The 13,034-nt window shown below is 37.6% G+C and overlaps 2 protein-coding genes across 2 annotated transcripts; one reads left to right on the forward strand and one right to left on the reverse strand.

Moving 5' to 3' along the window:
• Window positions 1-207: 207 nt before the first annotated feature.
• Window positions 208-4,432, reverse strand: LOC126596057 (probable protein S-acyltransferase 6). The gene is made up of 6 exons (XM_050262522.1): window positions 3,867-4,432; window positions 3,491-3,771; window positions 3,115-3,297; window positions 2,114-2,422; window positions 1,343-1,576; window positions 208-1,260 (listed from the first exon to the last, which is right to left on the reverse strand). The coding sequence occupies exons 2-6, from the start codon at window positions 3,632-3,634 to the stop codon at window positions 808-810; spliced, it is 1,323 nt and encodes a 440-aa protein (XP_050118479.1). The 5' UTR covers window positions 3,635-3,771; window positions 3,867-4,432; the 3' UTR covers window positions 208-807.
• A 6,723-nt stretch (window positions 4,433-11,155) lies between these two features.
• Window positions 11,156-12,997, forward strand: LOC126596058 (probable 3-beta-hydroxysteroid-Delta(8),Delta(7)-isomerase). The gene is made up of 4 exons (XM_050262523.1): window positions 11,156-11,387; window positions 12,029-12,175; window positions 12,301-12,409; window positions 12,500-12,997. Exons 1-4 carry the CDS (start codon window positions 11,228-11,230, stop codon window positions 12,774-12,776), a joined length of 693 nt encoding a protein of 230 aa, XP_050118480.1. The 5' UTR covers window positions 11,156-11,227; the 3' UTR covers window positions 12,777-12,997.
• The last annotated feature ends 37 nt before the right edge of the window (window positions 12,998-13,034 follow it).

A 13,034-nucleotide genomic window follows, 5' to 3' on the forward strand; every position in this document is an offset into this window, starting at 1 on the left:
ATACATAAATCATCCAAATAAAGCGCACAAGTCAGAAGGCTCCTCAACCCTAACAAGCCAATCTGGGGACTACACGATTTCCCTCTATGAACGTGCGTAAAACTGTCGACAAAAACATTATCTATCACTATTAGCTCGGTAGAGTAACCTTCAAAAATGGCTTGTAAAAAAGGTTGTCCCCAGCACCTGCGTAATTTGCTCGATCTCTAGCAGAAAAGGCTTTGGCATTTTCGGTGAACACACAAGCAGCATTATCTAGACATCTAGCTGCTACCCTTGTACATTCTCTCCTACCTTAGAGTCCTGAGTGCCTCAAAGCTTTAAGACATAAAGTTCATCTATATATTACACAGTTTTTATAGGAGAAGTGATTACATATGTCTAATTTCTGGGGGAACCAATAGTTTCAGTTTTTCTCAACTTAAAAATGGAAAACAACTCACATATACGTCTATGGACCTTGAACCCTCGCATGAACCAAAGCCACCCACAGACCTCTAACCACAATGTACAGGCTCTTCCGTGATTCGATAAAGAATAATGTATAGAGTAGATGCAGACCTTAGTTTTGCTGAAAACGTTATAGCACTACACTTGACCCAAAGTATCCATAAAGGCAGCTCGATTCTATGCAAGTGTATCTTCCTATTTAAAGAATCAGAGCCTTCATTCCTACAACAGAAAAGGATTGTGACATCATCCTTCCTGCGTGGAGTTTAGCACTACGCGTTAACCAAATACGATCCTCCAGGTTAGCAGCTATTATCTTGGCTGTAAGAGCAGAACAAACAATTTCTAACCAATAATTTAGCTCTTCAGATCAATACTCCCTTCAATTTTCTGTCTGCCTGTTGAACCATGTTCCATTCCAAACTCCGCAGCCAACATTTGTATATCAGGTGAGCTCTCCCAGTTGGCTTTGTGATCCCAGTTTGTATGTCTTGGCTGGGTCTCGCACCGCTGCAATCCACCAACACTATCAATCTGAGTCTGTATATCCTCCAGATCTTCAGCAGCAACAGCTTGTCGTTTTCCCATTTCTATGTCAGAACTTGCTTTGGGCATCTCTGGGCTCATGGGATGGCCTGATGGCATTGAAGTGGTGTAGACAGAAGAAGTATCACCCTTGACCACTTCCTTGAAGTTATGTTTAGATCTTGGAATTTCAGAGAAGAAGACTTCCGCAACATTGCTAAAACACCCACGATTGTAAGGGTTCGTCTTCACGTTGTACCGGTACCGAAAGTTTTCATATGTTGTCTGTATACAAGTGGAAATTATCTCTAAGAGAGATAAAGAGAGAGGGAAAACCAAACAGAAACAAAGGTAAAGAGCAATGAACCTGATTGGTGAGAATTAAATAGAGATGGAATCCTGTGAGACCTCCAACAAACCAAGCAGCTCCAAATGTATAGAGAATTAGAGCTCCTGAAACAGGTGACTTTGATAAAGCTCTCCAGAGACTGCAATGGTAATAATCCATTATCTTCATGACGTTTACCCAGCAGAAGGCAAAGACATAGAGACACAGAACAGTCGTGGAGGACACAAACATGAAAAATAATCTGTAATTCCTCTGTAAAAAAAAAAAAAAAAAATTAACAGTGTAAGGATTATAAAAAGATAACAACGTATCAACAAAGACATTAGTGAGAAAAAACTCAAACAAGGAGAGGAAGCATAGATCATGAATGCAGGAGTATGATTATATGCAGGGCAATGACGTAAGCTAGAGATGAATCAAGTGTTGGAAACTCACCCCCTAGATGCATGAACTGTTCAAATAGTGAGTGAAAGAAAGACATTCATCTCAGCAAGTCACGATAGACAGATACAACTAAGAGAATTGGTTGATAAAAGCATAGCACAGGGAGATAACATTGTCATCAGTCTTTTTTGAATTTTAATATGTATACGTGTGTGTGTGTGTGTGTGTTAATTTATTTGCACGGGAATAATTTAACCTAAAATTCAAAAAAAAAAATCTGAGAGAGCTTCTTCTGCTAAAAGGTTACACCTCACATCATATTACAAAAGATAAACACAAAGTTCAAAAATAGAATAACTAAGTAAATACAAGCGATAATGTTAGTTCAATCAAAATGAAGCATACTTTGCCAATACATTGCCCCACCCATGGACAATGGTGATCAAAACGCTCAACGCAGTTGTTGCATATAGAGCAATGAGAGCAGCGGGGTGGGCGATATAGCATGCATGTTTGACAGTATTTGGTTTTAACTATCACGCCATTAATGATAACTTCTTTTGTGGGTGGTATGCCTGGAGGTCCATTCTGGCTTCCTGGCCAATCAGAAGAGATACTAGAGACATAGCCGTCATCTTCTGGTTCTGGAGGATGCAAGCTACGAGGAATAATGCCAGGATCTCTTGCAGATGTAATCAAGAGAAGAATAACAACCTGCACTAGTTGATAGGCCAAAAACCTTCAGTTATAAATACATACAAAAGTAACCTTCAGTTATAAATACATACAAAAGTTCACCGCTGCAAACAACGTAAATGCTCTTTAAAGAAAAGTCGAGCAAATAAACTTCACAACACCAACTTTATCAAAATCATATACTAACAGGTAGGACTGACTCATTTAAGGGGTTCCATCAACCGATGAGTTTGACCAGGCAGGTCTTGTTGCCCGCCTATGTCCACAAGTTTACTTCTTTCTTAGTGTGGCGCTATGTCCCTATGCCACACCAAGTAGGTGGTGATTGTGCTGACCCTCAGGTTTAGGTGGAAAACCCATCCTTCATGGATGAGTGGAAAAATCAAAACTTGACCAACATCAACACCATGTGCAGAACATATTGTGATTTCCCAACATCTCTCCAAACCAATGAAATTACCGATTGTGTCTGCCTTAAAGCGGAAATAAATCTTTAAGTACTTATGCTCCATCTGAGTTTCAAGCTTACATTATCATATTCTGGTGTCCAAAATACAACAATATGATAGTTAACTCGAATAAACTTTAGTAATAAAGTTACAAAGTATATGGCTGGAAATTTCTCCTCTTTTCTCTCATTTTCCTCCTACCGTGACATCTCTGATAGTTGTAAGAATTGAAAAACAAGTCATCTAAGATGAAGAACTCACATATACTGCTAATACAGGACATATAGCCACAATAAGATTGCCAATGTAGTTCGGGAATTGATGAATTAGTCCTTGTGAAACAAAAGCGCAGAACAGGATCACTGGAACCACAATTAGGGACACAGTAAGGATTAATGACCTCGAATCTGGACCCAATATAATTCTTCCATTAAAGCAAAATTTCTGCAAGAAATCACACGAAAATGAGTTCATTGTAAGGTCCATCTTTTACCAAATTCAATCCAAAGACAGGTCAATCTACGAAATGCAAGAATTATGAAAATTAACTGATAAATATATATATTTGTATTCATTTTCTGTTGTTTTTACATGTAATGCAATTGGAATTTGACGTTTTTACAGATTAATGACCTACATTGTTTCCTTTCCAAACTTGATAAAGCCGCAGGGACGGGCCAGGGGCGTCGATAATCCGACGGTCGGAGTCAGAATGCTGAGGAGGCAGAGCATTTCCGTACATTCTTTCCTGCTGCGTTCTGACCATGTCGTTGTTTCTCATGGCCCCTCCCTCCCTATAATCCCTCCACCTCAATGCATTTGATTCCAACCCACCAGCCACCGTACGATCCGCCGCTCAAACAACCACCCCAACCCTCAACGCCCCAGCTCGGAAAACACAATGCCCGTCGCATCCAACTAGAATCAAACACGCCCATATTAACAAAACAAAAACTTCTCCAAAAATTCCCGAACCGATACAAATTTGTCAAAAAATGAAATCTTTAACGTACCTTTTTGCCAGTTTGAATTTTTCTTTTCTGGGTTTTCGATGAGGAGGAGAGAACCGAATCCGAAGCTCTGTCGCCCTAAAAGTGTACGGGTTTATTTCAAAATTTTCAGGGGTTTTCTGTTCAATGCATTTGATGAAACGCCATGAAAACGAGCAGCTGGGCTGGAAATCGGAAAGTGGGTGCGGATCGGGGACGAGACTCGGGGTGGGAAACCGGTTGCCTCCAAACCCAAAGAGGTGTATGAAGAGGGTGGATACTGATTACAAGTCCGTCCGAGAGGGACAATGCTCTCTGCTCCCGTGGCGATTTCCCTCCCAACGACTCGGTTCGCCGTTTTTTCCGAATATTTTTGTTTTTTCTTTTTGCGCTCTTTTTGTCTGTTGAATTTTGCTGTGTAATTTTATTTTTTGGGGCAAAAAAAAGAGCTTAGGAGGACAAAGGAAAGAGGGCAACGTGGTATTCGCCGGAGCTTTCTCGTACTGTAGGATTTAGTAGCTGACTCTGTCTTCTGCTACGAGGATTGGAGCTTTGTTTTCCTGCTTGCCACGACACACCAACTAAAACTAACATGAAACAAACATGCTATACATACCTCTTCGCTATAGCCGATGTTGTTACGCTCACGTCTGCTCACATTTATCTTTTTTTAGAGAATTTTAACGAAAAGTTTCTGATACTATTCATTTTAACGAAAAGCTACATTTTTACACTAAAAAATCAATCATAGTATTATTTATTATACCATTTATTTTGTCTTTATCGTTAAAACTCAAAGTTTTCAAACATTTTTCATTAGTTTTTTTTTTCTATTGTTACTAAAATTGTCATTTGATCGCTACTAACATATTATTAAACGATGATTAATTTGTTTAACTTTTTATAGCCATTGTCGTTAAATTAGAATATAGAAAATGAACAAATCCGATCATGATGTATAAACGTTTGGATGAACAATATGCCCCAAGTATGGTCATTGATTAAAATTTGTAATTAAACCACTAATTAAAGTGTTTGATGAATGCCCATTTTAGTTGGGCCATTTGGCTTGGCATGCCGCTCCAAGGCATCTTTTTCCTTTAGTTTTGCTTTGTCTTTTGTCTTTATCTTTTTCTTTAATTATATGATTTGATTTCAGATATTAAAAAAGCATAAGATACGTTTATAAGGCTGCCCAATGTATCCATTTTGAGCCTACAAATTTCAGCGGCAAGCCGGCAAATCACTTTCCTAAAGTTGTCAATGTTTTTCTGGTTAGGCAACCTTTATTTTTTTTTCATTATTTTTTAGATTGGCTATAATAGTACGTGTTATTCAGCGATACAAGTTTTATACAAAATTTAATTCTTGCATAAGTAATAGATTTATTAGGTTTTTATATGCAATATTTAATTGCTTTTTTAAACCACTCAGTAACACGGGATTGGATCATCTCCTAAGCTTTGCTCAGGAACCTGCTGACCAGCGCATGTGGCCTGTTGGATTTTGATCCAATTACTACAATTATTATAACTTTTGAAGAGATCTTCTGTTTGAAGCCGTTTGATCAAAATTCGTGCGATGGTCAAGAGGCTCCTGAGCTTGTGCTCAGGAGAGGATCCAATTCCCAGTAACACTACCATGAAAAAAAAAATTGTATTCTTGGAACATGTTACATTTTCAAATTGAAAAAATGGTTGGAAGGCTTGAAAACTAACTCATTAATCTTAATTCTATTTAATTCTATATAAGCATACACTACCTACCCTGTATGCTTATATATGTTACCAAAGTAAATTGTTTTACAACAGTTTGAGGTATAAATTAAAAGACCAAGATATTTATCATATTAGACTTAGGGTTCATATGGAATCATTTCTGTAGGAAGTGCTTATGCTTATACATGGTTTCACCAGAAACATTTTGATTATTCTTTTATTTGTGATATTACTACTCTAAATTATAGTGGGTTTGAAATTGAGACACGATAAGTTGGAGAAGAATATATGGCCTAATTACCAAAGCATTTGCAAACATAAAAATCTAAAGTATTTCTTAGAAATTACTTTAAAATGTTTGAAACTAAAAGTGCTTATTCATTATTCAAAAGAACTTCGAACTTTTCTTTATTAAATGCAGCTGATAAAAAACGTTTTTAGTTTTTAATAACAATCTCAACTAGGCGTTTGAAAAGAGATCCAATCAAGTTTTTGTGATAAGTTTTGCAGTAAAACTTATATATATGTTTTAACAAAATGTAGATTTCTTGGTTGGTAATGGACTAATCGTTGGTATTAACTTGGTATATGATGTGAGGTGAAGATCCAAACTCCAAAGGGGAATAACGAAAATAAAAGGGAAAGTAAATTAAGGAAATGAGGGAGTGGGCATGTCGCATGTAGAGGCAGATTTTCTGTCCTCTCACTTTTCGTGTCCTTCTTTGCCTTTTTGTTTTTGTGGTCATAATTAAGTCATGTTAATATTTTATATTATTATTCATATTTATCTTATTATCTTTATAAAAAAATATAAAATATTGACGTGATTTAACTGTAATCATACAAAATAGGAAGGCAAAAAAAACACGAGAAGTAGGAGCGCAGAAAATCTGCCTCTGTCTCATGTAGCTCAAAGCCTGAAAGAGAAAAGGCTAGTCAAAAAGCAATTCCACGATTGCGGCCCCTTTCCGATTTCCGATGTGCTCCCGAAGAATCTGAAGTCCTTTTTGTGCCCCTCGCTCTCAAAGCAACGAAATAGATAGTGAACTTATATTCTAATTAACTGCTTGATCATTCTATTCTTCTTATATTTCTATTGATTAATTTTCTGTTAATTATATCCAATTCATTATTTGCAGGGATAAAGACCAATTATCATATGCTTCAGTGACTTTTTGGGCAGCCTTATGCTTTTCAAACTATTCCTCCTTAATGTAAGCACACAACAACAAAAACTTGTTCATAAATTCAAATATAGTAGTTTTAATTAACAGCCCACCTGATAACTTCTTTTTTTTGTTGGGCTATTCTTTTTTTTCTTTTTTTTTCAGTTTTTAGTTTTTATTTGTTAACTAATTTCATTTTTCATGTCAAATTGATAAATACTGAAAATCAAAATGATTGTTAGATGAACCCTTTAATGTTTTATTTATTTATTAGTGTGTCTAACATGAAGGGGATAATCACTTTGCAGGATGCAAACTTTCGGGCCGAACAATTTGCATATTACCTGCATATGATATAAGAATTCCGATAGTTTCAGATAAAGACAATAATGATCTCGTGCCCAGGTTAACCCATCTGATCTAATGTTAATATCTTGTAAACTAGTTTCTCTAAATGTGCTAACGAGAGTGCGGATAGGCCTTTTTTCACTCCGTGCATATTTTGATTACGAATAATGCATCTGTATGCATAATGGCATTTCCAGACGAAAATCCAAGGACTCATTCCAGCTGGTAACTCTATGGTGAAGCATTGGCGTAGCCAGGATTTTCAAATAATGAGGTCATGATTTCAACAAATAAAACTACATTGGACCATTTCATTGAGCACCTAGTAAAAACGTAAAGACATAAGCTTTATTGGTTCTAAGTTCCATTTCAGGTTTTGATATAAAGGCCCCCAACCAATGTTGTAGCCAAGATTTTTAAATAATGGGGTCATGATTTCGATAAAAAAAAAACTGCAGTGTACTATTTCGTTGAGCACCTAGTAAAAATATGTCAATTCTTGCCAACATCTGCTTAAGGCTTATGTCAACATATGTCAACAATTACTATGATACGTAGAGGCTTGTCAATGATGACTACAAGAAATTGTAGAGTAATGTTGAATACTGCAAAGGCTTGTCAACTGAGGCATTTCATTCGAGCATTTTGTGCGCACAACAGAGTCGGACACAAGAAGAGAGAAAAGGAAGACAAGATAAAAAAAAAATAGAAGAAGAAGAAGTAGGAGAATGCAGTTGTAATTTAGTTTGCCCTAACTGTTTATAAGGTCAAATAAAATACACATGCAAATATATATCAGATTTTAAAGTTGTTGGAGTCATGAACAACCAATGATCACATGCTGGCTTCGCCACTATGGTGAAAAGAAGCAAGGTCCAAATAGAGGAGAAGTCGAATCTGTCGGAGAAAGCTAGGAGACTGGTGATAGAGCAAACAAGATCGGCATTTTTATGTTGTTTCTGATGTACTTGATACAGCATCAAGATCTGTCTCAAAATTTGGAATAATTAGGAAGAGAGAGAAATAAATAAATTCAGTATGTTTAACCCTAATTCTACAAACCATGCATGCACAATGTGCCTTGTGATGTAGTATGTGTGCGTCTATTGAGGTTACAACAGATTCATAGTCAAGTCTTTTATAGTATATCCGCAAATTCAAGGTTCTAAAAGACGCTAAGTGTTAGTTGAGAGGCGGGCTAGGGCCTAGTACCTAGGTGGACTAGTCGGGTTTAAGTAAATTTATTATATATTGTGTAAATAAGTGTCTATTTATACTTAGAAAACACATGGTTGTATTGTGATACATCAATTGCAAAATAAAATAATATATACATTATAAAGTATTATAACATATTGAAAATATAGGAAACAAGCATATAATGAATGTTAAGTATTTAACAAGTCTCTTACATTTTATTGACAAAATAAAATGCAAATTGAAAGTTATCAATTTTCTGTGTAACAACCCATCTTAAATTTTACGTTTTAATTAGTTAAATTTACGAAAATAACCCTAACGACTGAAGCATTGACTTTCATTGACTTCTGCTTATGAATTTTTCTTTTAATTTATTTGCGTTGTATTTGTCGATACAAACGTGTGTGCATGAAGGAAATCGAAATCGGAGCTAAAACTAAGTTTCTACGGATTTTTGAATGTCAAGGGCATTTTGGTAATTTCATAATTAGAGATATTTCTCCATCATGAGCCATTCATGGGGTGACACGTGGCAGGATTACCCCCATTTTTTGGGGTGTTCCTTTGTATCCCGAGACTCTCCCTCTCTTTTTTCTTATTTTGTTCCCTACTTCTTTTTTATCTCTCACTTCTTTCCTTCCTTTCTATGCCCTATTCCCTCCACCCTCTCCTCTTCATACAACCACAAATCACCACCACGACCACCTTATTTCTCCCGCATCAACCACCACCACGAAGCCTAGACGGAGTCGAGACCACCATTGGATTCTTTCTTCCTTACTATGCACAGCGACCCCTTCACTGTGTAACCCTTTTCTCCGGCGAATTCTCACCATTTCCGGCGAAGGTAAGCCTCGAAATTGGTCCTTATCATTGTAGATTGTGTTTAGGTTCACAATTAGTAAGGTTTGGGGTGGTTTTGGTGGTGTAGAAACTCGGATAATACAAGGGAAGTCACTGTTTAAAATCTGGAATTTCGAAACTCTGGTCATTTGGCCACCTTCTAGCCATTTCTTCGGCCAGCTCCGATATAAGGGTATGAATCTCTTCTCCACAACCTAACAACATTTTGGCTTTTGAATCACTTGATTTGGGCTTGTATCAAGCTCGGAATGAGCTTTTGAAGTTGGAGGAAAAATCTGGAAAAATTCCAGAAATTTGAAGAAGGCGAGTACAAGTGTACTCGCAGCATGTGGTGTTGTCATAGGGTGGAGCGTGGAGTGCACACACCTCCGCGCAGAGGCATTGTGCTCTGCCGCCTTCCACGACAGCGGCTAAGGCAGCGCAGGAGAATTTTTCGACGACCCCATCTCAGCGGGTGTGGTGGCGCGTGGTGGAACCCGAGATCCCTCGTTAGGTTTTTCGACGTGCCGAATCCAAATCCGCCGTCCGTTTTTCCAAATTCAAACATTTTAGTAGAGTTTTAATAAACGGTCCCTATTTGTGTTTAGGTGCGTTGGTTGGAAGTGACCCCATCCTCCCTAGTTCAATCAGCTCCCCGGTAGCGGAATATTTGTGAGTGGACCCCTTCTTAAATTGCATGATTTTCAATGCTAGGATTACATTCATGAAAAACATGATTTCATGATTTTACGTTCTATGCATTATTTATAATTTATTTACGATTTATTGAATTTACGTTTACGAAAGATTTATGAACCATGGCTTTTTAGGCTTAACGAAATATGATGGATTCATGAATATGAATTTATGTTTTCACATGATTGATTTATGATGGTTTATGAGATGACGCTTTTAGCTTTTGAGCTTCGATGATTTGATGTGAAAGATATGTTTTATGTTTTCTGTGCTTATTTAGCAGGTATTTATACGACACATACACACACGAGTATGTATACGACTATGGTCATAGGACACAGTCGAGGATATTTATGACATACTCCTAACTTCACTGACGAAACCAGTGTCGGATAGCTTCACTAGCCACGGCTAGTGTCGGTGTGTTATGTTATATTTCTTCTCTAGCGTAACCCAAAGTCGTACAGCTTCACCCTCGGGTGGTGGATATGCCTTCGGGCGACTATGATACCCCTAGTTGAGTACTTTATTATTTTGGGTTTACGAGCTTTCTTGGATTTGCCTTTGGGCAATTTCGGTACCACTTTTAGATATGGTTTTATTATCTACAAATGTTTTTATAGTATGTTTGGGTTTTCAGAAAAACCTAGTATGTAGTATTATATATGTGTTTTCAAAACAGGGGGTTAGTATATTCAGAAAGAAAATGATTTTCTTATTATTGATTTAGTATTATTATTATAAACTTTGGTCCACTCATCTTTTGTTTTGCACCTCCTTCAAGAGTTAGAATCGAGGCATACGATCCCGGCGTCAAGGCACTCTCGCATAGGTATCTTCAAGTCTTCTCAATGTAGGACTCATTCCTTTGTTCGTACCTTTTTTTTTATAATAATACTTTCGTAGTATTCTTGATTAGTTGTATGCTCTCTTTTGCGTAATTCTTTATATTTACGTATTTTATCTAATTTCAGTTACCATTATCACTTGCATGCATGTTAAAATAGATTTGTCATCCTCGGGTGTCGGCCAATATGTGCCTATCCTGGTATTTAGGGATATCGAGGTTGGGGCGTGTCATTCTGTCTGAATGAAAGTCGCGACCTAACATTGCCTAGGCGGGTTAGGTGGGCGCCTAAGCAGTTCTAAAAACACTTTCTTAATTTTTAGACGTTTAGGGACTAATCGGAACGGTAGTTAGCCCCAATTTTTAGAACATTGGGTAATTGTAAGGTTTGGTAGGTTTGTGAGATCCATGGATATTGGGCCTCTATCCCAGCCCTAAAAAGATTGTGAGATCCAATCTAAAAGAATTTAAAAGGCAAAAAGGAAGACAGTTGGCAGCCTTATCACTCATTGTTTTGGAGGTTTGACTTGCATTCGGGAGACAGAGTGTACCAGGCAGCGAGTGAAAATGGAGGGATCAGACTCTGGGATTTATGGGAATCATCCGTACGCCCCGAGGGATCTAAAGCTACCCGGATTCGTACCCGGATTTCTCTCACAGTCCACCATTCTTGGCGTCTACGGCGTTTCCTCCCTACTCGTCGTTTCCCTCACCTGGCTCTTCTCCGGTACTCCTCCTTCCACTCCACTTCCTATCAGATCCAAATTTTGTTCAGCTCAATTCATTTCACTTCTCTGCACATTGTAATTTGCTCTAGTAATTTGATGCGTGAATTGGGTTTGTGTACAGAGCACAGAAAGTTGAGACTTTTGAGGTCCAAAAAGTTCATATTTTTTTTTCAACTTTTTTGTATGATCTCAAATTCTTTGGCTTGATTTTTGAATGTGGCGATTAAATATTCTACCTTTAACTAATCTAAAGTGCAGAAAGAGGGGGATTCGAACTCGGGTGTAGAGGAGCACATCCGCTCTAGGCAATGTGGCTATGCCTACTTATACTGTTATTACTGATTACATCCACTCTAGCCAATATAGGTACACCCGTCTGTGGTGATTACTGGTTGTTAAAACTCGAAAAATCTCCAATAAGGAAAACCCAATAATTCTAGTGTGGCATTTTAGTTCTTGGGTTCGTTTTAGATTCATGCTGTGTCCTTGTTGATTTGATGTTTTCTACGTCTTGGCATTGATAATTGAATGCTATGTAGCTGTAGATGTTATAGTTTTTGTTCAAGTCAACAAATTTGACATTTTGAGGGAGACATAGGAATGCCTCAATCGACATGTTTTACTTTTTGCTATGTACCAGGGAGGTCACCGAGGAAATCAAAACTTGAAAGATGGCTAATGTGTTGGTGGGCTTTCACCGGCCTTACGCACTTGATACTCGAAGGCTATTTTGCATTTTCGCCCGAGTTTTACAAGGATAAGACTGCTTGTTACCTGGCTGAAGTTTGTAAGTTCTGTCTCACATTCTTTCTTAATCTATAAGATTAGCATTGGATACAATTTGCGCAGTTTTATAACCGTTGGGGCTTGTTGGATTATATAGTTCTTATGCTGATAGATAAAAATTGGCAGGGAAAGAGTATAGCAAAGGTGATTCAAGATATGCAGCTAGGGATGCAGGGGTCGTTTCTGTCGAAGGATTAACCGCAGTTATAGAAGGTCCTGCTAGCCTTCTTGCAGTGTAAGATTTTGAGTTTTGATTATCACAAAGTTTATATTGCTGTGCAATGCAAAATTTGATATTCTGAACACGATTTCTGATTCTTGGCAGATATGCAATATCTAAAGGCAAGCCATATAGCTACATACTTCAGTTTGCCATTTCGTTGGGTCAGCTCTATGGAACTGCTGTATATTTCATAACAGCCTACTTGGAAGGTGACAAATTTGCTACAAATTCGTTTTACTACTACGCATACTACATTGCTGCAAACGCCTCCTGGGTTGTAATACCGACGCTCATTTCCATCCGCTGTTGGAAGAAGATTTCTGCAGCAGTACAAGTTCAAGCCCAAGGCCAAGACCAGAAAAAGAACAAAACTCGCTGAGCTTGACTCCAGATCATTAACCTTTTAAGAAGATTTTTGTGGTTTCAAGTTATGCTATGGCTTCATCGAAATAATTTTGGATCATGAAACAGTCAATCAAGTATTTCAATCTGTAAAGACGATATTTTTTTTTGGAGTTTTGACCCCAAAGATTTACAAACGATGAATGGTTTCTTGCACTGAGATTAATTGGTATGGATTTGATTGTTTGATACTGCTCATATGTTCGGAATCAGCGATAGGTGTAATCTCTTATGT

The sequence above is a fragment of the Malus sylvestris genome, chromosome 13, assembly GCF_916048215.2.
Source record: "Malus sylvestris chromosome 13, drMalSylv7.2, whole genome shotgun sequence".
In the NCBI taxonomy this organism is placed as follows: Eukaryota; Viridiplantae; Streptophyta; class Magnoliopsida; order Rosales; family Rosaceae; genus Malus; species Malus sylvestris.